The following is a 23,800-nucleotide window of genomic DNA, read 5'->3' as shown; positions in this document are numbered from 1 at the left end:
GGAGTTCTATATGTTGTAGCTTGCGACTGCCTATAGTAATAGGATAAGATTCGATTTTATTTATAGTCGTACTAATAAATAGATCGGATATAATCAAGATATTAGGTTAATTAACGTTGCATGTTGACAAAATGATTAGCACATGTGTCATGTTTTTGAGGAGCATGGATTGATGTGCTTGTCATAGAATTAAAGGGGGGGCATAGATTGATAACATGGTCGATATATATATGCCAAAATTTTTGATGTGTATACAATGATATGCTTCTTGATGAATTATAGTTGGCTATCATTGAAACAAGATTCTAAAGTATTGAATCACATATACCTAGATTGTCGGAGTGAAGTACATTGTAGGTGGTGAGTGGCTAGACTCATAAGGTAAGAATTAATTTCTATTTGAAGTTGACACTGATAAATAAGCTGGACAAAATTGAGAAAATATGGATGTTCATAAGGTTGGATGTTGACAGAATGATCAATGGCTGTATCACATTCTCGAGATGAATGTAATGACACGCTTGTTGAAGGATTAAAGGTGGCAAATAGACAGAGTTAAAATTTTAAGCATCAAACCAATTGAACCCAAATTGTGGGAACTGAATACTTGGTAGCACATAGTTATTGAAGTGATAGGGTGAAGTTGAAGCGACCCACATAGTTATTGTGGGTTGCTTCCTTCGCGGCTCATCACTCGGTAGGTTTTTTCTGGCTAGATCACGGGGTTATGCCATGCCTTTGCGCAGTATTTTGCTTTTTGATTTTGTTGGCTGTTTTCACACTCGCCAAATATGAGCCACCGATTTACCAAAAAAAAAAAAAAATAGGGTGAAGTTCTCTTTCTTTCTAAAGTTGCATATTGATGACTGAATTGTACAAATCATAGGTAGGCCAGGGTTAACATTTCATGTTGTTAGATACATGCTACATTGTTGAGATAAATGCAAAGATATGCCTTTTGACATATTGGAGTTAGCAAGCACTGAAACAGGATCTTGAAGCGTCAGATCACTTAAACAAAGGTTGTGGCAACTGACTACATGGTGGTTTGTGACTCACTGAAATTTGCTATCCATTGAAGATTGTGCATTAATTAATAGATTATACAAAATTGAGAAAATCAAGGTGCAGAAAGGTTGCTTGCAAACAACATAAATTGTAGTTGCGTGTAGTTTTAAATACCCACTATGTCATTTAGATGCATGCAATGATATGCTTCTCGAGAATTAAAGGTGGCATGTATTAAAAAGATTTTTAGGCATTAAATCATCTACATCCAAAATTATAGGAATAGAATAATGTCATATTGTGCGATTAGTTGAAGTAATATGGTGATAATATGGTTAAAATTTCTTTCCGCCTGAAGTTTCATGTAGACAAATGAATAGGACAAAATTGGGATTAGGGCACAGTGTAGGTTGTAGGCTATTAAAATGACCTACAATTATGCAAGAGTTGAATATATACCATGTTGTTGAGATAAAAGCAAATATATGCTCCTCAATGAACCGGAGGTGGCAGTGGAGCTGATCGATCATTAGGCAGGCCTCAGGCTTAAACTATATTTATTCTCAGTCGGATTTTGGGCCGAGTTTATTTGAAATTTGACATTTCCAATGCCCAAGTGCAGCCCATGATCAGCTCTAGGTGTTAGACACTAAAACAAGATTTTGAAGTATAATCACCTAAACCAAGGTTGTGAAAATTGACCATGTGGCAAGTTGTGAGTCGTTAAAGTAATAGGGTAATATTCGCTATCTTGCACATTGATAAATGAACTAGACAAAGTTGAGAGAATTAGGGTGTTGCTAAGGTTGCACGCCGGTGCTACGCGTGGCTTGGTATTGCACAATAATAAATTGTTAGACAAAATCAAGAGAATCAGGATGTGGTCAAATTTGCATATACATGGAAGGGTATGCAGCTACGTATAGGTTGAACATATGCAGCATTGTTGCGATCCATGCAATGTAATACTTCTCAAAGAATTAAGAGTGGTACATCACTATTTAATTATAAAACAATGTAGTATCATTCCATTTCTTGAATGAAATGATGAAGTTTTTCACCTAGGAGTTGAACATGCAAAAATGTGAGATTGATTGGAGTGAATGGGTGAAATATTCTCCTATGGAAAGTTGCATGTCAATAAATAAACCAGACAAATTGGGAGTAGGGTGTAATTAAAGTTTTAGGTTATCAAATGATCTGCATCTGTATAAGAGTTGGATACATGCCATGCAATATGCTTCTTGAATAATTGGAGGTGAAGATTATAAAGTACTACATTACTTAAACCAGGGTTATGGGAGTTGAGTATGTGGCAGGTCATCACTAGTTGAAGAAATGAGGTAAAATCCTATTACAATTTGAAGCTATATAGTAAATAGATCGAATAAAATTAAGATAAGTATGGTGCAATTAAGGTTGCGTGCCTATAGAATGATCCATCGCTATATATGGGTTGAATATATGTCATGCACTTGAGAATTGAGATGCATACAGAAATATGCTTCTTGAAGAATCAAAAAAAGTTCATCCCAAAACAAGATTCTTAGGTATTAAATCATCTAAATCCGAGTCATAGGAACTGACTCGGATTTTAAAAGAGTCATAGCATGTGTTCAGTTGAAGAAAATTTTCTTTCTACTCAAATTTGCATATGGTTAAATAAATCAACCAAAGTTGGCATTCTGGTGCAATTAAGGTGGTTGGCTGGTAGAATAATTTGCAGCTTGCAATATATTCTAACTTGCTGAGATGTATGTAATGATATGCTCATGAGAGAATTGAAAGTGTCGCATGCCAAGGCGGCATCTTATGTGTCAAATCATCTAAATCCAAACTATATAAATTCAGAATGTGCTTAGGTTTCTTTCCAAAGTAAATTCATGCGAACTTCCTGCGATCTTATGAATAAAAATTCCATTCTATGTACATACATATTTGCAAATATGTGTACATATTTGTATATGAGTCAGATCTTATTTGTATATGTGTACATATTTGTATATTCCGCAAGCCATTGAACGTTATCATCCGAAATGGACTTGATCCATAGGCAAATAAAAGGCCGAAAGAGGGACATACTTCGTAAAAAAGTTAAGGCCGATTTGAGTGATTGGGCTGAAAATTCTATTGAATTCATAGATTGGGCCAATACAATCATCCCAATCATAGGATTACCCGGTCTTTTTTTGCTTCTTGTGAGATTTGGCATGTCTACTCCAAAATTATTCTTGGATACTTATGAAAATAAGCCTAGCCCAGTCTATAATCCGATAATTTTGCCGGTTGTCATCCAAACAGGCCTTTAAGAGGCTCGTGCCAGGCCAATTTCCCCCGACAATTAATACTGCACTATAGGCCAGGCCAATGTCCCCTTCATTCAATCTATGGGCTAAGGTATGATATTGTTGGGACGGGCCGCACTTGGGCTCAGGCTTTTTAGCACCCAAGGTGATTGTAGATCGGGCCTACTACGTTTTCATGAAGCTTACACAAAGTTAGTCTCACCGTACCAGAGTTGGGTTCACGATGTGCTCAGAGTATAGCTGGTCATGAGCCGAGCTTAGACACAGAAAATATCAAATTTTATATAGATCTGGCCTGAACTCTAATTAAAAATAAATAGAATTTAGGCCTGAAGCCTGCCTTAAAAATCAAGCATGTAAAGCGAAATAAAAATATCGGCAGATAACTTATACATATTTATAACAAGCACTTAAATGGTGACAGTTATGTGACATGTATGTGCACTTTTTTTTTTATGAATATAATGATATTTTTAATTTAAAATTGTATAAATTTACCCTAAATTTGTTCAGTTTCCATTCTCAGATTACAAGGGTTGCAATTGCAATTAATTATTTTTTTGTTATAATGCTGCTATAGTGGCTGTTATTGCAATGATTTCAGTTTAAAAACTGAGACAATTAATGGCCACTGTAATTATAACAATCAAGGTAATAATAATTCTGTTATTGAGTGAACAATGATTTAGACATGCGGTTATTGCTGCTATTTTTAATAATATATAATCTTAGGCCACGTAAGAAACGGAAAATAAAGGTATGTTAATGTAATCAATGTTATTTAAGTCCTCCTTTTAAGAAAAATGCTTTAATAACAATTAGTGGAAAAATTAATAATAATTAATAATTCTTTTATTCAATGATCAAAATATGATTTTTTTAATCTTATATTATAACTAGCAAATGACAATATCTTTTTTTTATTTTTTTAACTATTTTTGAAATGCAACATAACAATGCAACAAATTATAGTAAATAAAAAGTATCATAACCAAATTTTTGTTGCATATTAAGCAATAAGCTTTAATTATGATCGAGTAGAAACTTTCATTATGAATGCTGGCATTCATTTGATAAATATAGAATTCTGCATGAACTGAGTCTCCACATAAAAACTATTATCATTTATACTGTATCATTAATATTATCCCATGCAATGTGTGATATATAACTATTTTTATTTTTTTCAACCATTTCGTAAATATAATATAATAATGTAACAAAATATAATCAATTGAATACTCCAATAAGAATTTGTTGCTCATTAAACAATAAATTTTAATAATAACCAAGAAGAAAGTCATTATTAATAAATGCAAAAGCTTCCGTTCACATGGCAAACGATGACTCAGTCTGCTTGAAACTTCTATCATTAATAGTAGCATCTCTGAAACTTGACCAATGCAATGCATGGTCTAGTTTTTTCTCCTTTTCCAACTTTTCATTAAATGCAATAAAACGATGTAACAAGTTTTAATAAATGGAAGACTTTTCAAGCCAAATTTTTGTTAGTTATACATTAAGTAATAAACTTTAATGATCGAAAAACTTTGTGCAAATTGAACTTGAGTCTACCACCCTTGTGCCTCTTGAGTTTTTACGCCAGTAGTGAGATTCTAAGCATGCCAAAGCCTCAGCCATTAGGCTAAGGAAATGAAACTTTGGAGCATATAAAAATGTTCAATATCATGCTTTCATCAGCAAAGAAAAAATCATGGGAGATCCTCCATTTCAGAATTCTTTTCATCAGCATAATCATGAGGATCGTCAATTGTAATTTTTCTCTCTCGTCCATTTTCAAAGTAAAGAACCATATGACCTAAATTAATATTTAATGATTCACCTGCATGGTTAGGAAGGGTGTGACCACTAGAATATTTTCTAGTTAGCTTAGTAAATAAAGAAGTTGTTGGCACAACTTCCATCATATAATGGCAATAACATGGTTAGACTATTAATATAATATGTTCCTAGCATTAGTGCTAAGAGCATGATAATTTCTTTAATAAAGATAAAGCTATTCTTCCTTTCCAACCTTTCATGCGAGACTCTTCAAAATTATCGAGAGTTTTTGAATATAACTTAGAAATTATCCAATCTAGAGCCAAGGAAGAGGTTTTACTAGTAAGCCTTTTTTTTTGAACAAGAAGAATACCAAATGAGAAGAAAAGCAAAGCTCAGATATAGTTCCAATTATCCACCTTTCCAATCTTAGCTCAATTTGTTATGGAAACCATAGAATAAGCTTGAAGCCATAAATGATGAAGATAAGGGGAAGTATTTGAAATCAAGACAGCTGAAAAATACAAAATTTACAGAGATATTCAGGAAAATTACAAGCTTTTCAGAAAAATGAAAGCCGATAAAAGTTAACCGATATTTTGTTTGCTTTAGTCTCTTTATATACTAATTAAAGAACATATTAGCCACCAATATTACAACACAAGAAGCTTTTATATAATTTACAAAATTCACGATATCCTGAACTACTGATTTAATGGTTGTAGTCAATAAATCAGAGAATAACATGCTTAAATACCATTTCTCCAATATATGTGGTTACAATATGTACACGATGTGAAAGTTTCTTGTGCAATGCTACAACAACTCATCTTTTTCTGTAATAATTTGGTAAAAATTGAAACTTCATTCGTACCCAGAGGAAAAAAGAAGAAAAGAGTTCTTCCCCCCCATGGTTAAAAATATCAGTCTTTTTCCTTGTCTAGCAACACTTCATAGAATTGTTTCTTATTTGCAATTCACAAGCAGATAGCAGGCGGGCTGCCACCTTTTCTTTCAATAAAGGATCGATAAAGGAACATTTAATAGAAAGGAACAAGATTACCATAAAGACTTGCATCACAAACTATATATCTAAAGACTAGTTTTATCTACAGTTAATTACCTCTTCCCTTCCTTCCACAATCACATATAATATCTATGGTTCTATGCACCACCGATGCATGCAAACATCCGACGACTCCCAAACCTTACATCCTTAGCTAAACGGGGACGATCTCCATATTCCTTTGGCGAGTAGAGATCGCCGGAGAACTCTTCCAATGACCGGTACCGCCTGTGTGTCTTGTGGTCTTCATGGAAGGCTTCAAGCTTGTCCGGTGCCGGTGGCAGGAACTTGTGGCCGTTCGCATGGAGGTCGGTCTCGGAGCCGAACCTCTGCGCCATGCCGGAGGAGAGGCACTTGTAGTACCGCCGGGTCTTTCTTCTCTTGATCGTCCTATAGATGAATGGAATTAAGCCTTCCATGTTTTGTAGGTGGGGGAAGGTAGATTGGAGAGTTTGGAAGGTTGGAAACTTGGAGGAGGCTTTTTGTTTTGGTTGGCAATGGAAGTTGTGAGGACCTGTGCGCTCCTACGTCGATTATTTGTCGATGACATTTTGGTACTTATGCTAGGCTAAGAAATCAAAAAAAAAAAAAAAAAAATCTTCCAACTAGATTTTTTGAGTGTAATCCTATATTGTGACAAATGGTATTAAAATAAATTTGGTTCATAGCATATGTGGACTAGAATACACTGCATGCAGCACGAATTCATGAAAGCTGATATGAGCCGATTATGGTGCTTATGAATAGATTTGAACAATTAGCTGATCGATGTTTGTGATTAGATTTGAATAGATTTGAACCAATCTAAATGTATATTTCAAAATTTTTGCAGTATATCAATTAAATTCTGAAAAATTAGGATGCCAGCTAATATATTTTTTTTATCTATTCTAATTTAGTATGCATAAAAAGACTAGATACATTCTCATGTTTTGTTGACAGCTTCTATGCATGTGATCGAAATTAGTCCAAGTTGATGACAGAAAATGAACCGCTGGACTGAGGGCATTTTAGCCTTCGTATCATATTAATTTAGACCCACAAAGTACGGATGCCAAATAATGATTTGTTTTACAATTTCTATATCTGCAGATCTACATGCATGATCATATTTTTTTATAGACAGCTTCCATGTGGTATGACTCAATTATTTTTTTCTTATGGTTTACATGCGACAGGCTGTATCTTTTGAGCAAAAGAATAATTGATCTTCCTTCGCCATATCAAATGTTGGATCGCATTTTGCACGTATCTCAAAATATTCCAATCTCCTTTCATCCATCTGCACAGGTGTCAAAGCAGCAATTATGCGATCCAATAGTTAATATCGTGTGAGCGAGGGTGAATCATTTTTTCTCGCGAAAGATACAATCCGAACCAATCGGTCTAACATGATTAGGATAAATTGAACCACATCTAAGCCAGCATGGAAACTGGGGCCTCCTTTGGATTGGAGAGTACAACTTCTCAAGCATTGCTGAATGATAGAGACTGAAAGTTCTATGGAGACGCAACATGGATGTATTAATTAACACTGCTGGGTCCTGATTAATATAATGGCATTTATTTTTCATCAACAAGGCATCAGGGGACAACATTTTTGTGTTTCTTAGAGAAAAAAAGGTGGTATTATAATCCCAAGTGGTCACTATTTACATAGCTATTCCTTTATAATAACACTATGTTTCTATATGATGAGGTTGTTATTGATAATTTGAGGTTGGTTGCCCATGCCTTCGGCTTGGCACGCTACGTTTCTAGAGAGTCTTCGCGGAGAGAGTCGTGCATGAAAAGACCTCCTTCGTTACCTAACGCGCTTGGAAAGTATCATTGACTACGTGTGATACCTTCTAACCCTCACTCCAACTCTAGTCTAACAATGCATAATATATAGGGTACAAGGTGCAACGCCACCTAACAAAAAAAAAATCTTCACACTTTTAAAATTCTTTTCAATAATGGGATGACACCAAAAGCCATTCATTTTCTTTTTTTAATCAAGTGAATGGATAAAACACGAAACGATTTTATGGCACGCACTCTCTAATGCTTGTGTGTGCTACGAGAAGAGGGTTAATCTTTTGTGTGAAAGAATGATCGATCTTCTTTTGTGATGCCAACCACTGAATTGTACCTCGTGTAGATCTTCAAGCAGTCCGAACTTTTCTTTCATCACCCGTATGGATCTCGAAGTGGCTATTGTGAGATCCAACGATTGATATCATGAAAGAAGGTGAATCATTCTTCGACACCAAAGATACAATCCGAACCCATGAGGCAGGGGGTTGGTGAAGCCCTTAACTATCAATTGATAGAGAGGGTTGACTTATGTTTCATAAGATTTGGGCCAAATGCATGAGGAGAAACAGTCTTAGCAAGAAGAGTTGTTTAGAAGCAGCCAAAACCAGCAGGGTCCACAACCATCCTCATCCCATCAAATACTTCAAATACTGCAAACCTACCACACCATTAGATGAATTTTGCAGGGCAAAAACCTGCAACGCAAATGTTGGACTACCTACCTCTTTGTGCAAAACCTCCTCAAACTCTTCCGCGATTTAGTCGAGTCACTCAACCTGAACTCAATCAAATTCTCCAAACTAGATTGAATTTTGAGTCCGGTTAGACTCATCCATTGAGAAAGTCGAGTCAACCTGAAAGCTCCGTACATTTCAAAGTTTAATTGAGCAATTCAAATAATTGTAGATTTTTTTTTGGTTTTTCTTTCTTTCTTTTTCTAAGTACAACCTTCTCAATAAACATCTCTGTTGATGTCACTTTTCATTTGTTTGGTATTTATCCAAAGTTCTTATGTTGCCTAAATCTAGAGTTAAATCAAGACTTAATCAACTCAGTCCGGCGAAGGAACAAGTTAATCCGTACCTTGAGATTATCAATATGAGACTTGGAAAAAATTTATGATTGGCTCCCAACGTAACATCAATCCATTTGTTTCTTATTTCTATGTTCCTTGACCAAAGCTACGAGGCAGGTAAGAAGGCTCTATCTTGGTGATCTTGGGGTCTAATATTGGAAGTTTGTTCAACGCTGTCTACCACTAATGTCATGGTGGATATGCTCAGATTAAGACAAACAAATGGATGGTGCCAATTGGAAGTATTGCAAGAATAAAGTTGTAGACAATTTTCAATCTACAATCCTAATAAAGTTATAATGAACTTTCTGATCCAACGACTCATGCCTTTACATCATGCGAACAGAGTCATTTGAGGACAAAAATCTATGGTTTTGGAACATTTAGTCATCCTGGTCCACACACTGAGAGAGCCAATGGCTTTATGCTGTAGAACTTGACCAGGGGAGTTGGTATATGCTTGAGAGTTTTCTGCCCTGCACCGGTCAGCTGATCCAATCCAAACTCCAGCATGGATGACAGAAAAAAGGGGGACCCATCTTACCTGCCTCAAGAAGGAAAAATTTATACGGCAGGCTTCAAAGGAGAATTTCTCAAGCAACTGATGCCTCTGTTTCTTGATTTTCCTGGTGATTGATTCCCAGAAGCAAATCCATTCAATCCACAGACTCAAAGAGATAAAGAGGCACAAACAAAAATATATAAGAGCTTAGGCTCTTAAGTTCATGTTAGTTCCAAATCAGTTTGTTCTTTAATTCCTCAATATAGGAAAATGAGTCAAGATGAAGTACACCATAAGTCCCAAGGCTAATTGGCAGGTGATTAAATTCACCAGTCCCAAATCCAATCTTCTGTTCAACTACATGAAAGTAAATAGAAAGGCGATACATGCATCTCAACCCTCAGGACATCAATCAACCTACTGCACCAAATCCACCTGTTGCAGGGTTAAGCATAGAAAATTTGGGGATCACAGGGAGGTAGCATTAGTGACTTCCTAGTCACCCAAACCCAAAGCCGGATGCATCTACCCCACTGAAACTATGTCTTTACTGCCCAACCTAATTTTACCAAATTAAGAGGCGATAACTGGTGCACTTTATAAATGTGGTGCAGGCTCAACAGGAAATGAAAAGAAGAGCAAACCACAGGATTCAGATGCATGAACTACTTAAGCTGCATATCATAAAAACCAGCAACTATATCGAAAGAGGAAGAGATTCTACATCATAACCACAAGGAAATACCGCAAATCTTAATTTTAAAGCATGACCACTTTCCATTTACAATGCAAACAATGACCTGCATCAAATAATACATTCATCCTTTGGCGAGTTAATGCCTGCTGCTTCCTTTCTTTGCCCTGTTTGCTTTACTTTATTTCTCTTCTTCACATTGCTATTTGAGTTACACTACAATTTCAAATGTGTTGCATGCTTGGCACTGGATGTACAAAGCAGTCAGATTAAACATAGTGTGCATGCAGAATTTTGGTGTTGCTCTGCATCCTCTGTCAAGATGTTCTATGTGTACTTCACCCAATCGATCTCGCAGGAAGTCCAGGGTTACCTTATCATTTTCAAGGTCAAGCCGCAGCTTGCAACAAGTACAATAGATGAGATGATAGGCCTCTCGTAACTCTCCTCGTTTGCAGATCGGGCACCATACTCTGTCATTCTTCACAGGATAGCATCAAAATATTGTGTTAGCAAGCAAAAAGTGGCGAAAGGTTTGAAACTACACCATAACCGAAGTGAGAGTAAATGCAGTGCTCTGAAGTACATAATAGGAAGTGGTTTTTGAGGACCAGTATGTGCGGTGGAAAGAAAAAGGGGAGGCAAAGACACAGAGAAGTGATTTTCTTTCAATATAAAGTTCCATTCAATTGGTAACAATTGTTCAGAAGCGGCCAACGGCTGACCCACTACTTCGTACATCATTTAGGGCCTCTTAAGATTTGTCAGCAGTTTAACAGTTCAGGACATTTTCTTTTTGCAGACAATCTGACAACACACAAGTCAATGAATCCTTGTGCCGCATCAGAATGTACATAATCCACATTAAAAAACAAAAGACCGCAAGTTGGGGTGGGCAGAATTTGCATCAGGGAAACAGACATTAGGGATGAGGTCTTTCAAAATCTTGCATCGTCATAGTTTAGCTTCAACGGACCCAAGTGGAAACCTGGTTATAATTAGCAAGTATATCAAAGCATTCTAGATTGAAGATTAAAGATTCATAGCAGTGGGCAGGTGTATCCTGATCCACCCCTATCTTCCCTTCTGGCAAGCTATTATATTTCCTTCAAACCTTTTAAGGTGAAAAGTTGCCTTCTTTTCTTGAAAAATTTAGGAGGTAAGGAACAAACAGGAGCCCATGCTAGAGGAGCTATTTGCCAAAGGAGCAATTATACCTTGTTGCCCATGCTAAAGGCATCTAAGAAGAAGCAATGTTGCCTCAGGATTGGGGATAAATGTGGTATTTAATGTTGTGCAGCTATTCTCTATCAACCCCCCACCTCCCCCCCCCCCCCAACACACACACACACACAAAAAAAAAGAAAAAAGAAAAAAAAGAGAAGCAAGTAATAACAGGGTGGCGTGCCCGTTAGATTGAAATCCTGGAAACTTTCTGCATTGGCTTCATGACATATGGGAGTAAGGTATTAACCCTGAAACTGGCATCCTGAGTTCCAAGAATGATAAGCGAATTTAGAAAAGCTGACTCCTAAATGTCTCGGACAATATGGTATCAAACCTGTGAAAGTGAATCTACTCTTCATGTCATCAACAGTAAGCAAAGTAATTTTTAAAAAAAAGATGAATATGTACATTAGCATGCATATGTTTTACATGGATACAAAATGAATAGGCCACGAGTATGATCAGAGTCCATTTAACTTGCATTTTTGCCACATAAGCATACCTAAGTAAAATATGAAACATAATTTATTGGTTTCTGTACATAGCATTGTTTGAAAGAAGTGACATCTTCATGTAGTTGCTCATAATTTAATAAAGACCCAGATTGCTTATAAGCTGTTCATACCTGGTCATCATTAAGTTGCATGCGTTCAAAAACTGCTCGAGCTAAGTATTCATCCTCTTCCTCAAGAACCTCCAGCTCTGTACATAATTAATTAGCCACTCCTTAAGAGACAGGGATGAGTCATCAAAAATTTTAATCAAACAAGAAATTGAACATCTCGCTGTTGCTGCAATTAGAAAATGATTATTGAAAGAAAAATGCATTGGCAGTACTGATTTGCTTAAGAGTTAAGACCATAGGTTAAGTGCTGGTTGGATGCAGTTGCACACAAACCCAATATATTGATATACCTATGCAGTTGCACGGCAAAGCTATCGTATAGATATTGTAACATTAATTATCTTATCAAGTAATATGGAAGGATGTGTCTACATGTGGTCTAAAACTACAAAACTATAGAGCATACAACTCAAGTTAAAATACTTCTAGAGTTTGAGTAGTCTGGTCCTATTTGCACCTAACACTAACAGGAGTTTGTCGAAAGAAAAAGAATGCTGTTTCAATTTTCCAAGGGAAAGAAAACATTTGAACAACATATTCAAATAGATGCAATTCCAGTGTTATAAATAAAATAGAACTGGGCAATTTATCTTGTAGTAAAATCTGCAGTTGATCCAAGAGAGTGAAGTAACAAGTAATAGATCAACCAGTTGCTGCATAAATGATTGCCCTGTTGATAAATATAATTATGTATGACTATCAATTACATGAAAGAATAGCCCTGGTTGCTAGATGATGTTCAAGCCATTTGCGAGCACTATGTTAACTTTTGATATCATCTCACAGGCCTCACGATTTTATTTAGTTAATTCAGTACCATATTGAGTTGGTACTTCTTAAGAAGATAGGTAGTTCCTCTAATTCACACTAACAATATTGTGATTCATATTTATCGCTTGAATCTTTTCAACAAGTTACACACAAATTCATTTCGATGAATTATCATTGCTTCATAAAAGGAAACAGATTGTTGCTTATTCCTTTAATGGTTATTGACATTTTTGTCATACAAAAGAATAACAGAGAAGAACAGGAAGATATCTCTAGAAATCTAGAATGGGGAATCTAGAAGCTCTAAGGAGAAACTAAGAAACAAGGTCTGACAGGTATTTTGAGGGGAAGAGTAAAGATAAGCTGCAAAGGTGCATGTCACTGTAATGAATGAATTAGAACATGAGCTTACAAAGAACAATAGTATATACAGAGCACTGAGCATCTAAAGCTTGAATTAGGCCTCTACGTATTAAAATGTTCCATAATCTTCCCTAAAACATGACCTCATCATCCTACAAAGTCTGGTATATTTCTTGAGCCTTGATTATGTCAGCACACATGATTAAATAGCAATGCTGCTTGTAATTCCCTCTAAAGCAAACATGTGCAGAACACTATGCATACTTCAACATACTCTAGTGAACAATGCAAAGTGAATAATAAGAGCATGCTGCCAGATTTACCTCTCCTGATCAATTCCTCTCGCAGATCTTCATAAAGAAGTCTCTCCATTTCTAACATTAGCTCCTCACTTTCAGTTTCCTTTGAGCTACTTGTATGCAGACCATCAAATTCCCATATTAGTTCACTATTATTGGGAACAAAGGTAATCTGGTTTTTGCTTGAAGATGACTGCTTAATCTTCTGCAGCTCATCAGAAACTATGTCCCTGAATGCAGTTTCCACAATCTCCTGTCAAATTTGACAGAAGTACAGCACATAATAAGAAAAGAGGAAAAAATTACAAAATTTCATCGAACAAAAATAACTTAAACAGATTAATGAACTGATAATGCAACTGATTTAGCTGCTGAAGACAGTTCAGTGAAACAAAGAGATTTCATAAGCTTCAAATTGGTCAACAGAGGTTAGTGCACTATCTCCAGACTATTGAAGATAAAAGAAACTCTTGAGACTAGAGGAAGCTTTTTTAAAGATTTCAGCAATCGACCAGGACGGAAAAAATCCTTAATGGTTCTATAGATGTCTTTTTTTATTAGTGGCCACATTTGTTGGTAGAAATTGCTAAAGATCAACATAGCCTTTCACAGCACCACTAAAAATTCTATTTCTTTCTCTTGAATTACTAATTATTTTATACTAATGCAGCTCCTTAAGCGTACCCCTATTTGTCTTCTTTGACTTCCTCAAGCTCTGTCTCCCACTTCCCTATCACTGTTTGAAAAGAGCTTTTCACCAGAAGAGAGAGAGCCCGCCATAAGCCCATGATTGGACCTTCTTACCAAGAGGGAGAGCCCACCTTTTCGCTTACAGTATAAAGATCAAAATAGAAGTGCAACAAACTCATACTTTCAAAGCAAACCTACTCATACTACAATTTAACTATGATCTCTTGAATCTGCTTCAAGAAAACTGAAAAAAGAAAAAGAAAAACAACCTTGTGCCTCAAAGCACTTCAGAACCTTAAAAACTACCACTAGTGATGGAAGCTAGTCACAATGTCATAGTCCACCTTACACGCAATTTCATTTTATGTGCACTTCAAGTGCATAAGTATACATATGCATGCTAAATTATAGCATAAATGCTGATCCAATGCCAGTCATTCCCAAAAGAGCCCAGCTTTTTTTGTTATTTCACTGTCCTGAATGTGGATTAAATCACCATAATTACTCAAATATCATGCCTTCACTGGCTAAAAGCGTTCAACAAAAAGAATCTCAAGACTTCCACTAGTGGCACAAATGATCTTGCCGGACCACCCTGAGAACTACAGCCTACTGTATTTTCCAACAAAAGGAATTCATCCATAACCTCCACATTGGCACTCTGCTATGCCAAGTACTGGCATGCAGCCCAGTGTCATGCCAGCACTGCATGCTAGCAAGGCATTTGGTAAGTTCTGCATTTTGCATGCTGCAGTGTGCCTACCACACTTAAAACCATGAATAAGAGTCATCAACCTTCTTCCTGTGCACAGCATCCACTGGTAGTTTATCTCCCTCGGCATGGCATCATTGACACTAAAATGTCTTTTGCATGAATGGCATCCATCACTGAATGCTGCTTACTAATAGCAATACATGCCTGAAGATCTCTAGCACCAGCCGCTGATTCGAGCTGCAATTTCTGTTGCATGTCAGCTTTCATTGTTGCCAATTGTCTCTACAAGCTGAGGTATTTTGTTTACAAACTTCATCAGCCAGCATGTTTACCATCACTTCATCAACCTCCTTATTTTTTCCCATATATATCGCAAAGGTCACAATTTTCAATAAATCCAGGAAAAAATTGTATTAAGCATTCGCACTGCATCAGCTAAATTGACACATCAAACAGCTCATTACCACTCATCCATGGCCACTTGCCATTGAGGATTGAGAATTATCTCGTAACCCTTATAGTGGCACTCGGGCCACCCCTTATTCTGTCTACTCGTGCTTTAATAACTATGCTACCTTGCCTGTTTTCTCTTTTTGTCTCAGTGGATCCACTATCTACTGCATTGCTGGTCTGTTTTTCTTGGTACCAACTCTTGGCGCACCGTCCAACATAAAGGAGGATGTTAGAAGTATCTATATCATAGATTCATAATGCACAGACACTATAACATGTTTCCTCCAGTACACTGTCCACATATGCGTTCAATTACTTTGTATGCATGCCCATGAATTGTATGTGCACTTTTCCCAACATACATGAAACCCTGGTTTTTGTGACATGCTTACTGCAAGTAAATGCATTAAGCATGTAGCTTCGACTTCATGTGCTACTAGAATTGCACCCACTCGAATGCTTGCTTCTCAAATCTTAATACGTTGGTGGAATATTGCTTATCCATATAAGCTGAAAAACAACTAGCGAAATGAATATACATATAATGACAAGAAACTGCCCTGCCAGGGAGAATGAACTTTGGAGTTATAGATTGAAATACTTATGCATGACTTGTAAATATCTGCGTCAGTTTTTTTTTTTTTTTATAACAAAATGTCAGTTGTGTGATTGGCTCACCTAACTCATCAATTAAATGTAAATGAATATGATAATCTATATCAGCAGAATAATTATTATAACATCAAAGTAAAAAACAAGAAAAAACTTCCCACCTTCACTGACTGATAGTCTTAATGATATTCGTAAAGCCTCCAAAATGAAAACAATCCTAATAACTCATCAGGAGGATTAAACCTATATGAAGCTGCTTGCATGCCCACCTTAACAACAAGATATAAAGCAAAAGTACAATTAAGTGGCAAAAGTTAATAAGTATAACAGCAATCACATAACAAACCTTCTCATTCAGAGATTGCTGTCCACTTGACCTGATTTTCCAAAGCAACTGGGCTCTCTCCTCCTGAACTCTTCTCAGGCAATTTTGCCTAAGCTGCGTAAGATACAATTAGATATTATACATTCATGCGATTAAAATAGCTTTTAAGGATTCCCAGCCAAAACAACTGAAATAAGTAGAATCTGTGAGCAAAATGAGAAAGACAGTGATAAGCAGAAGCAAGAAAATTATGGTATTGGTCTGCTTAGAGAGTTATACATGCATGGCCTAATTTGTTAAGGTGAAATGTGAACCAAATCAAATATCATGGAGTGGTAACAATGCCATTGTTTAAAAGAATAAGTTTGTAATTTGAAAGTTGGTTAGATGTTGAAATGAAACAATATTGGTTTTTAGAATGCACCAACTAACTGCAACGGCACAATCCGTCATCCTCACTTAGATGCAAGAAGAGTTTGTCATTTTCAGGGAGACATGATTCGTTTAACCCTCTTTCTTCCTTTTTTTGTGACAATTGTTTAACCTTATTCAAGAACAACAAAAGTTAGAATCATCCAGAAACTATGAAATGACTCGTCCATGAGTCTAAATGAGTTTAAAGTTTGGAACTTGGTAAAGGGATGATCCAGTATTCGCAAAACAAAGAATAACCGAGTACTGGATAACCAAAAAGCAGCACAGAAGTAGCATTTGAATCAAAAAAAAAAAAAAGAAGCGCAGATTCATGTATTCATTGGCATCTTATCAGATTAAAACAACCAGGATATTGTTTTTCAAAAAAAAAAATCATAGAAAACTATTAAAAATTACAAAACCCCCAATCTCAAAAGTAAAAATTAACCAGAGCTCTCGAAATGACGCAGAAGATCAATACCTTCTCCTTCCAATTGGGGTGTTGGGCTTTTATAGATGCTCTTTTGGCTCGATTCCCATCCATGAAATTGGACTCCTTCAGCACTTCAAATCAAAATCCCCTTCTCTTTTAGATTGAGAGAGAGAGCGCGCGCTTCCTCTTCTCGCGCTTTTGGTGGGAAAGCGGAAGACGGGGAGAGGATGGGTCGAGTTAGGGAGCCGATCTCTGGAAGACGACCACCGTAGGTACGCTTACCCCGAGTTAACAACCCTTCGAAGCCCACGAGTTGGCACGGTCGAATAATAGGCTTCCGGCTTGGGCTGTGAAATTTGGTCCACAACTCACAACCGACAAAGCTAGGCCCAGTCTGGTACATCAAAAAAATAAAAAAACAAAAGAGAAAAGAAGGCTAGGCCCAGTATGACAACATATTGGTTTATAAATTGACATATCAAATAAAAAAAATTTATATGCATGACTTCAATCATTGATTTGGCGACTAAATGACAAGTTTGGTAATCGAGTTGCACCAACTTTTCCTGACAAAAAAGAGAGAATAATTTATGCGCATGTACAAGAGCCACATAACATTTCTTTATAAATAATAAAATTTATGTAATAGCAATGTCTGTGTCCAAAAATAATTTGCATCTCTAAGTCATATGCACCTCATTGTATTCAGCACAAAACTCAGCTTACAAAAGGCTCATTTGATTGGTAATAAGCTACCCATATTTTTGAGGTCGAAATCAGATAAGCCAAATATAAAAATTTGAACTTTACTTGTGTTATAAAATAGAGGTGGTTCTAACATATTAAAAAAAAAAAAATCTTGCGTAGCAGCCGGAAAACTGAAAAAAAAAAAACTCCAGGCTTAGAACTAATAGTTTTTTTTTTTTTTTTTTTTTTAACACAACGGATCCAATCCTTGGACAAACATCCAATGGCTAAAGACATGATATAGGCTTTCCGTCTTTTTTTTTTTTTTTTTTTTGATGAAGCGGACGGGCCATATATGCCTAGTATGAATTCATTCCATAATCAGAAAATAAAATATCGTTAAACGTGGTTGAAACAATTAAAAAATTGGTCCAAAATTTTTTTCTACAATGCGCTGCTATAAACGAGGCAATTCAGTCCACTGCATTATTTATAGGCATGCCTTAGTGGCGGAGAGCACGCCTCTGTCATGTGGTCGAAAATCGGCTCTTGTCGACCATTCAGGTGAGAAGGTGCCTTCTATATCAAGTGAATGCGTAGGCATAAGGGAAACATACTTCACCTGCAAGAGAGGCCAGGCATGTTACGAAGTCCCACAGACTACTTTAACAAAATCATATGGAATATTGGAAGGCCTCTGCATTGTAATTATACAAAGTCCACGGTCCCAGAAACTTTTATACAAAGTCCATGGTCCCAAAAACTTTCGCAATCTACTTTCTAGCTTATTTTCTTTTTTGTGATATAATCAAAAGAAAAAAAAAACTTTGACTAGTTGCGTGGTGGGCAGTGATTGTCGATATGCAGTTTACTCACGTAGGTTTGGTTTTTTGATAGCTTTCTGGCTTCTGATACTTTCATCTGGGTAAAATTTGTGATTGGTGCCTATGAAATGAAGAATTAGAAAGTGACTGGAAAAGAGAGAGAGAGAGCCAAAAACTTTAAAGCTAGATTATGTGTTTTAGCTAACTCATGTGCAACTTGTATTGTTACATGAGTTACCTCGTAATACAAGATTGGAGGATGTTGCCTCCCTGTTTTTTATTTATCTATAGTAAGGAATGCGGCCTCTCTGTTAGAGAACTAAACCTCCTTCAGCCTGCATTCTTTACTATCGTCCATGCACAATTTCCTTTCTCATGTAGTTGACATTGAAGAGTTATACTTACTCTAACCATTCAATGGCTAAAACTAATAAAGTTTTTGAAGAAAAGAGGAGAGGTAGAGAAAAGTTCAGTCACACTATTTAGGTTCTTGGGTGTTAGAGGGTAAGCATGCAGAGCCTCGGGCATAATTTAATGAATTCTCTTAGGGTGTTTTCAGATGCACCATCTGCTAATCTTTAAAGTAACTTTATATATGGTAATGTGCTTTTCTTCAAGAAGTCTAATACAGAACTTTTCTGACTGTAATGTTAACTGGCATGCAGCCGGATGCTCTGTTAATTTCTAAGAGCATTATCTATTTACTCCTTGGAAATCTTCATTGATCATAGAATACATTTATTTACCTTGCCCATTGTTTTTATAATCACTGAGTACTTTATGCATTTTTTCACTTTGATGTTCATATTTTACCCAAGCATCAGAAAAGCTCTTTTATTCTCTCTCTCCCCTTTTTTTTTTTTTTTTGTTAGAACAAGAAGTTCAAATTGAACTTTCCTGCTACCTCATGTGAGTGGGTCTTTTCTAAGGAAGCCCTGATTAAAATCCTTAGCAACCATTGTATTTCTCGTTCAATGATATATACAAACTCAAAGTGTCTCAGACAAAGATTTTGGAACATAAAGGATCCCTAGAAATACTAAGAACACAGAGATTTAAAGTGCATCAATAAAGTTCCTGGGAAAGTTATTGTCTAACTTTTTTTTATATCAGTATAATATCAAATAATTTCAATGAAAAGTTTCGACAATTTCATTCAATGAAGCTCCAAAATACGTTGCTTTGCTCAGCCCCTTTTTTTTACAGTGTCAGTCAATTGGCCAATACAACTTAGCAACTACATGATGCCTAGTTAGTTTTCAAACCTTGCAAACTTTTTATCAGCTCAAGTTAGCAGATATGACCTCCGAGGAGAAGGCAACAAAGTTAAAAGATTGCTGTAACTCCCTCACCCTCTCAAAGATCTTCCATTTTTCCAAAAAGAGAGAATCTCACATGGCACTGTCCACATCCTTAATTATAACCTAGAGTGCAGAGCTAAGCTACTTGATGAAGTTGTTGCAACTGCAACATTGTTTGAGATATTAATCATATTATGCATGCATGTGTCCTCTTAAGTTCTTACTGCATTGTTTATCATCCTACTTATATGCTGAATGACCACCGTGCTGATTAATGGGGTAGGGAACGGATAAATTCACTGATCTTTTGATATTTTCTTGGCTTGTTTGATATCATATTTCCCACTTTTAAATTCTAAAACAAAATTTTTGATGCAATTCAGGTTGACATGAGAGCAAGGATACATGGGAATAAGGGCTACTAGGTGGAGTAGGTCTATTGCATACACATGCACCATGAGTTAAAATTTTGTACACTTAATTCAGTTGGAGCAACATTTCTGGTTGAGGAAACAAAAAACATTTACACTTGAGGAAGCTAATTACTGAATCAATTGATGTGGTCCAAGATCTGATCCAAGGTTTTGTTTATTTTACAGTAAATTTGTCTTTCAACATTACAATCCTTATACAACATATTTTGTAATCTGATATCAGAAACAAAGTTATAATTCAGCAATTCTTGCTCCTATTTAAGAGATGGGATCTTCTCACAACTCTGGCCAACTGATTTATCCAGGAATGATGGCCTACCAGCTTTGTAGAAGAAAAACGCCATTATCTTCGACCACTCATCTGCCGTCCGAACCACTGAAACAACAGAAAAAGGTAATCACTTTCAGACTCATTCCAATTATCTATTGTAGGCCATCTAGATGCCCGTAATAATATACCTTTATCGCGGTGCAGTATCTTCCCTGCATGCGTGAAGAGGATTTCAGGGAAACCTGACACCTGCAGAGCATCTACCAGATCATGCTCGACACAAGCATCTACAGCTGCGCACTGCCACCATATAATTCTTGTTAGAATGAGAAAGACGATCACTTCTCTAGTCTTGTAATAGGAGGCAGGCATTTCGATGTCTTACCCTCGGCGAAGGCAACCCAGATTCCCAGAACATCTGCACTGCCCTCTCCAGCTCACTCCTTGCCCTCTCATTCTCTTCAGGCCTGTATACAATATCAAAATGCCTTCAGCGACACACATTTGTCAATACCGCAATGCAGCAATGTGGATCAAAGAGAACAAGAACCGACTTTTTATATCGATGGTGAACAAGTATTATCAGAGGATTGAAGTCCTTAAACACAGTGTCCTCCCACTGCCTTGCAGTTATGTCATGGATCGGCCGGATGTAGTTATCATCCTGCCACACAATCTCCTTATCACTGTCGTAATCTTCATCGTCGTCCTTCCTCACATTCTTGATCGTGATCTTATCGAAGAATTGATCAAAATTGAACCCCCACCCATCGGCGTCTTCGGGCCAGTCAGGATCATCCTCTTCAACAACTAGAGGGTAATCAGCTAAAAGCTTTTGCATCTTAATCTTCCTCTGGACTGGGTCGGTCTCCTCTTCTGCATCCGGTGCATTGTCGAGCACCTCCCTGATCTTCCTTCTCATCTCCTTCCTCTCCTCCTCGGTCATTAGAGACGGGCCATCATCACTGCCGTGGTTCTTTTCTTCCTCGTCAGAGTCGGTGTCTTCATCATCTTTCCCATCGCCGAGGACAACTTCAATTGCTTTGGAAGCTCTCACCTTCTTCTCAGTAGCGGCACGTACAAAGTTCGATGATTCATGAGCCTATGTTTGAAACGACATGCAACACAATGGACGTGGGAAGCAGGAAATCTTTTACCAGTTTTGGGGACGTGGGAACGAAACCACCAGCAATTGGTGAAGGGGGTTTAAAGCTCCCGTGACTCTTTGGGTGGAGAGGAACAGAGCGAGCACATAGAAGTGGGACTTGGAGATGGGTCTCTTCTCTTGGAACAGGCGTCGAACAGTTGAGGAGCAATGGACATTGTAGCGCCATTCTGCGAGCAAAGAGATAATTATAGATACTATTAGCAGCTGTTCCTTTTAATCTCTTGGATAGCTTCAGCGAGGGGAAGGAAGAAGTAATGCCTGCTTGCCTTCGGGTAGAGCTTGAGCCAAATCAAGAAGAGAGCACTCTCGGTGGCTTTGTGGGATGAACAAAGGGTAAGCGCCCACAGCTTTCGAAATGGAAGTTTTTGGCTTTTCAGGAGTGTAGACCAGGTACCGTGAGATCGATTGGATGAGGATTCCAAGTGAGCCGAGTCTAGACGGACTTCACCCGGGCCTCACCTGACTCGGACCTCGGCCCGCTCTCTCTCCAGCACGATACTAAGCGGCATGGTTGATCGTTTTTGAGTTTTTTTTTTCATGAATATTCATCTAAAAATTTAAAATTGTGCCAATACTTTCTTAAAATTTATATTTATTTCTATACCCTAATAAATTCTTTTAATATCATTAATAAAAACCATATTTATTTTAATTAAAATAAAATAGATTTTTTTGGTCCCCCCTATATTTTTTTTTATACTTTTACCCATTAAAGATATTTTAGTAATTTTAATTTAAAATTGTTAATTTTTTAACGACGTTAGATAGCATGAATACATATGCAAAAATAAGAATAAAAAAATAGCAAAACAAGTGTTTTACGAAGATATACATGTAAATATTAAATTTAAGAAAATATTCATGCAAAATTCGATATTTAAAATGGTATTCGTGCAACAAAAAAAAACTCTTTTTTATTATCATTTTGAGTTTCTCTAAAATTTTTTGTGAAATAATTATACTATTTCTTATTCTACTTTTCACTTTTAGGATCTGTGCCACGAAAGCTTTATAAATTTTAGGATCAAAAAGAAAATCATCGTATGTGCTTGCACTCTAATTAATTTTTCTTTTAGGATCTACAGAAACAAAAACAGTACCAAATAGGTCCACATTATCATAGTCCTGTTCCACTCGGATAAGGAGTTTCCGTGCATTTACTTTGGTTCTGGGTTAAACGAGAAAACTCAAGCTACTTTAATCCATTTAGACCACCGTAGTCCCCCAAAATGATAGAAAATTACCAACTTATTCAAAGAAGAAAGTTGATGTTGGCAAAAATTGATAAAACTATTTTTTGACTTCGGATATTTTTGATTGCAAGGAAATCCATAAAACCAAGACAAATAGGACTTTTTCTGGAGAAATGAAAGTTTAATGGAAAACTAGAGATAGTTTTTCCGATTTATATTTTCTAACGAAGCAAATAATCAGAAGATTAGTTTTTTCAACACAAATTAGTTTTGCAAGCAATTCTCTTGGAAACCAAACATACCCCAACTCCTTATAAAAAAAAGTAAAATTTCTAATCAAGTTAATCAGAAGAAATCAACCATTTACTCAAGATCAGCTTATTCTGCAACCAAACACAGTTTCTCTTCTGTGTCATCTGGGGCACATCACTCCCACATGGGGATAGTACGTCTTGCAGAATTTTTATCTGATTCAGAATTGATAGGTCAAAACTCGATTCGAGCCTTCCAAGATCACAGAATGCTTTATAAAAAGCTATTCCATGCTCTGCTTCCTGTTAAGTACAATGTTCTTGTACATACCTATCTTCTGAGTCTGCATATCAACTTAAAAGACTCTGTAACTCCATGGCATCACATCGGCCCTGCTAATGTTTACACTTGCTGCCTGATTTTCTACAGACCAAATAGCATCACTTCTGGCTGTAAAAACAAGCGACCCAGCAATCAAACAGCATACCATTGTCCACACAAATAAGAAGA

At 36.6% G+C, this 23,800-nt stretch overlaps 2 protein-coding genes across 5 annotated transcripts; both read right to left on the bottom strand.

Annotated features, from left to right (window-relative positions):
* Window positions 1-10,207: 10,207 nt before the first annotated feature.
* LOC103706074 (RPA-interacting protein) lies at window positions 10,208-17,428 on the bottom strand. The gene is made up of 5 exons (XM_039134452.1): window positions 17,209-17,428; window positions 16,335-16,427; window positions 13,543-13,771; window positions 12,086-12,162; window positions 10,208-10,714 (listed from the first exon to the last, which is right to left on the bottom strand). The coding sequence occupies exons 1-5, from the start codon at window positions 17,269-17,271 to the stop codon at window positions 10,445-10,447; spliced, it is 732 nt and encodes a 243-aa protein (XP_038990380.1). The 5' UTR covers window positions 17,272-17,428; the 3' UTR covers window positions 10,208-10,444.
* Window positions 17,429-20,506: 3,078 nt separating this feature from the next.
* On the bottom strand, window positions 20,507-22,299 carry LOC103706075 (thioredoxin-like fold domain-containing protein MRL7L homolog, chloroplastic). 4 transcript variants are annotated; one of them, XM_008790055.4, is made up of 6 exons: window positions 22,104-22,299; window positions 21,835-22,012; window positions 21,232-21,737; window positions 21,063-21,144; window positions 20,866-20,977; window positions 20,507-20,782 (listed from the first exon to the last, which is right to left on the bottom strand). In XM_008790055.4, exons 2-6 carry the CDS (start codon window positions 22,009-22,011, stop codon window positions 20,661-20,663), a joined length of 999 nt encoding a protein of 332 aa, XP_008788277.3. In that variant the 5' UTR covers window position 22,012; window positions 22,104-22,299; the 3' UTR covers window positions 20,507-20,660. The 4 variants fall into 4 exon arrangements, with proteins under 4 accessions (XP_008788277.3, XP_038990373.1, XP_038990369.1 ...); XM_039134445.1 differs by having other exon boundaries at window positions 21,232-21,734; window positions 22,104-22,289; XM_039134441.1 differs by having other exon boundaries at window positions 21,232-21,734; window positions 22,112-22,287.
* Between the last annotated feature and the right edge of the window lie 1,501 nt (window positions 22,300-23,800).

This window comes from Phoenix dactylifera, chromosome 1, assembly GCF_009389715.1.
Source record: "Phoenix dactylifera cultivar Barhee BC4 chromosome 1, palm_55x_up_171113_PBpolish2nd_filt_p, whole genome shotgun sequence".
Classification (NCBI taxonomy): domain Eukaryota; kingdom Viridiplantae; phylum Streptophyta; class Magnoliopsida; order Arecales; family Arecaceae; genus Phoenix; species Phoenix dactylifera.
Note: the sequence above shows the minus strand (reverse complement) of the source record. Positions and strands in the feature narration are given on the sequence as shown.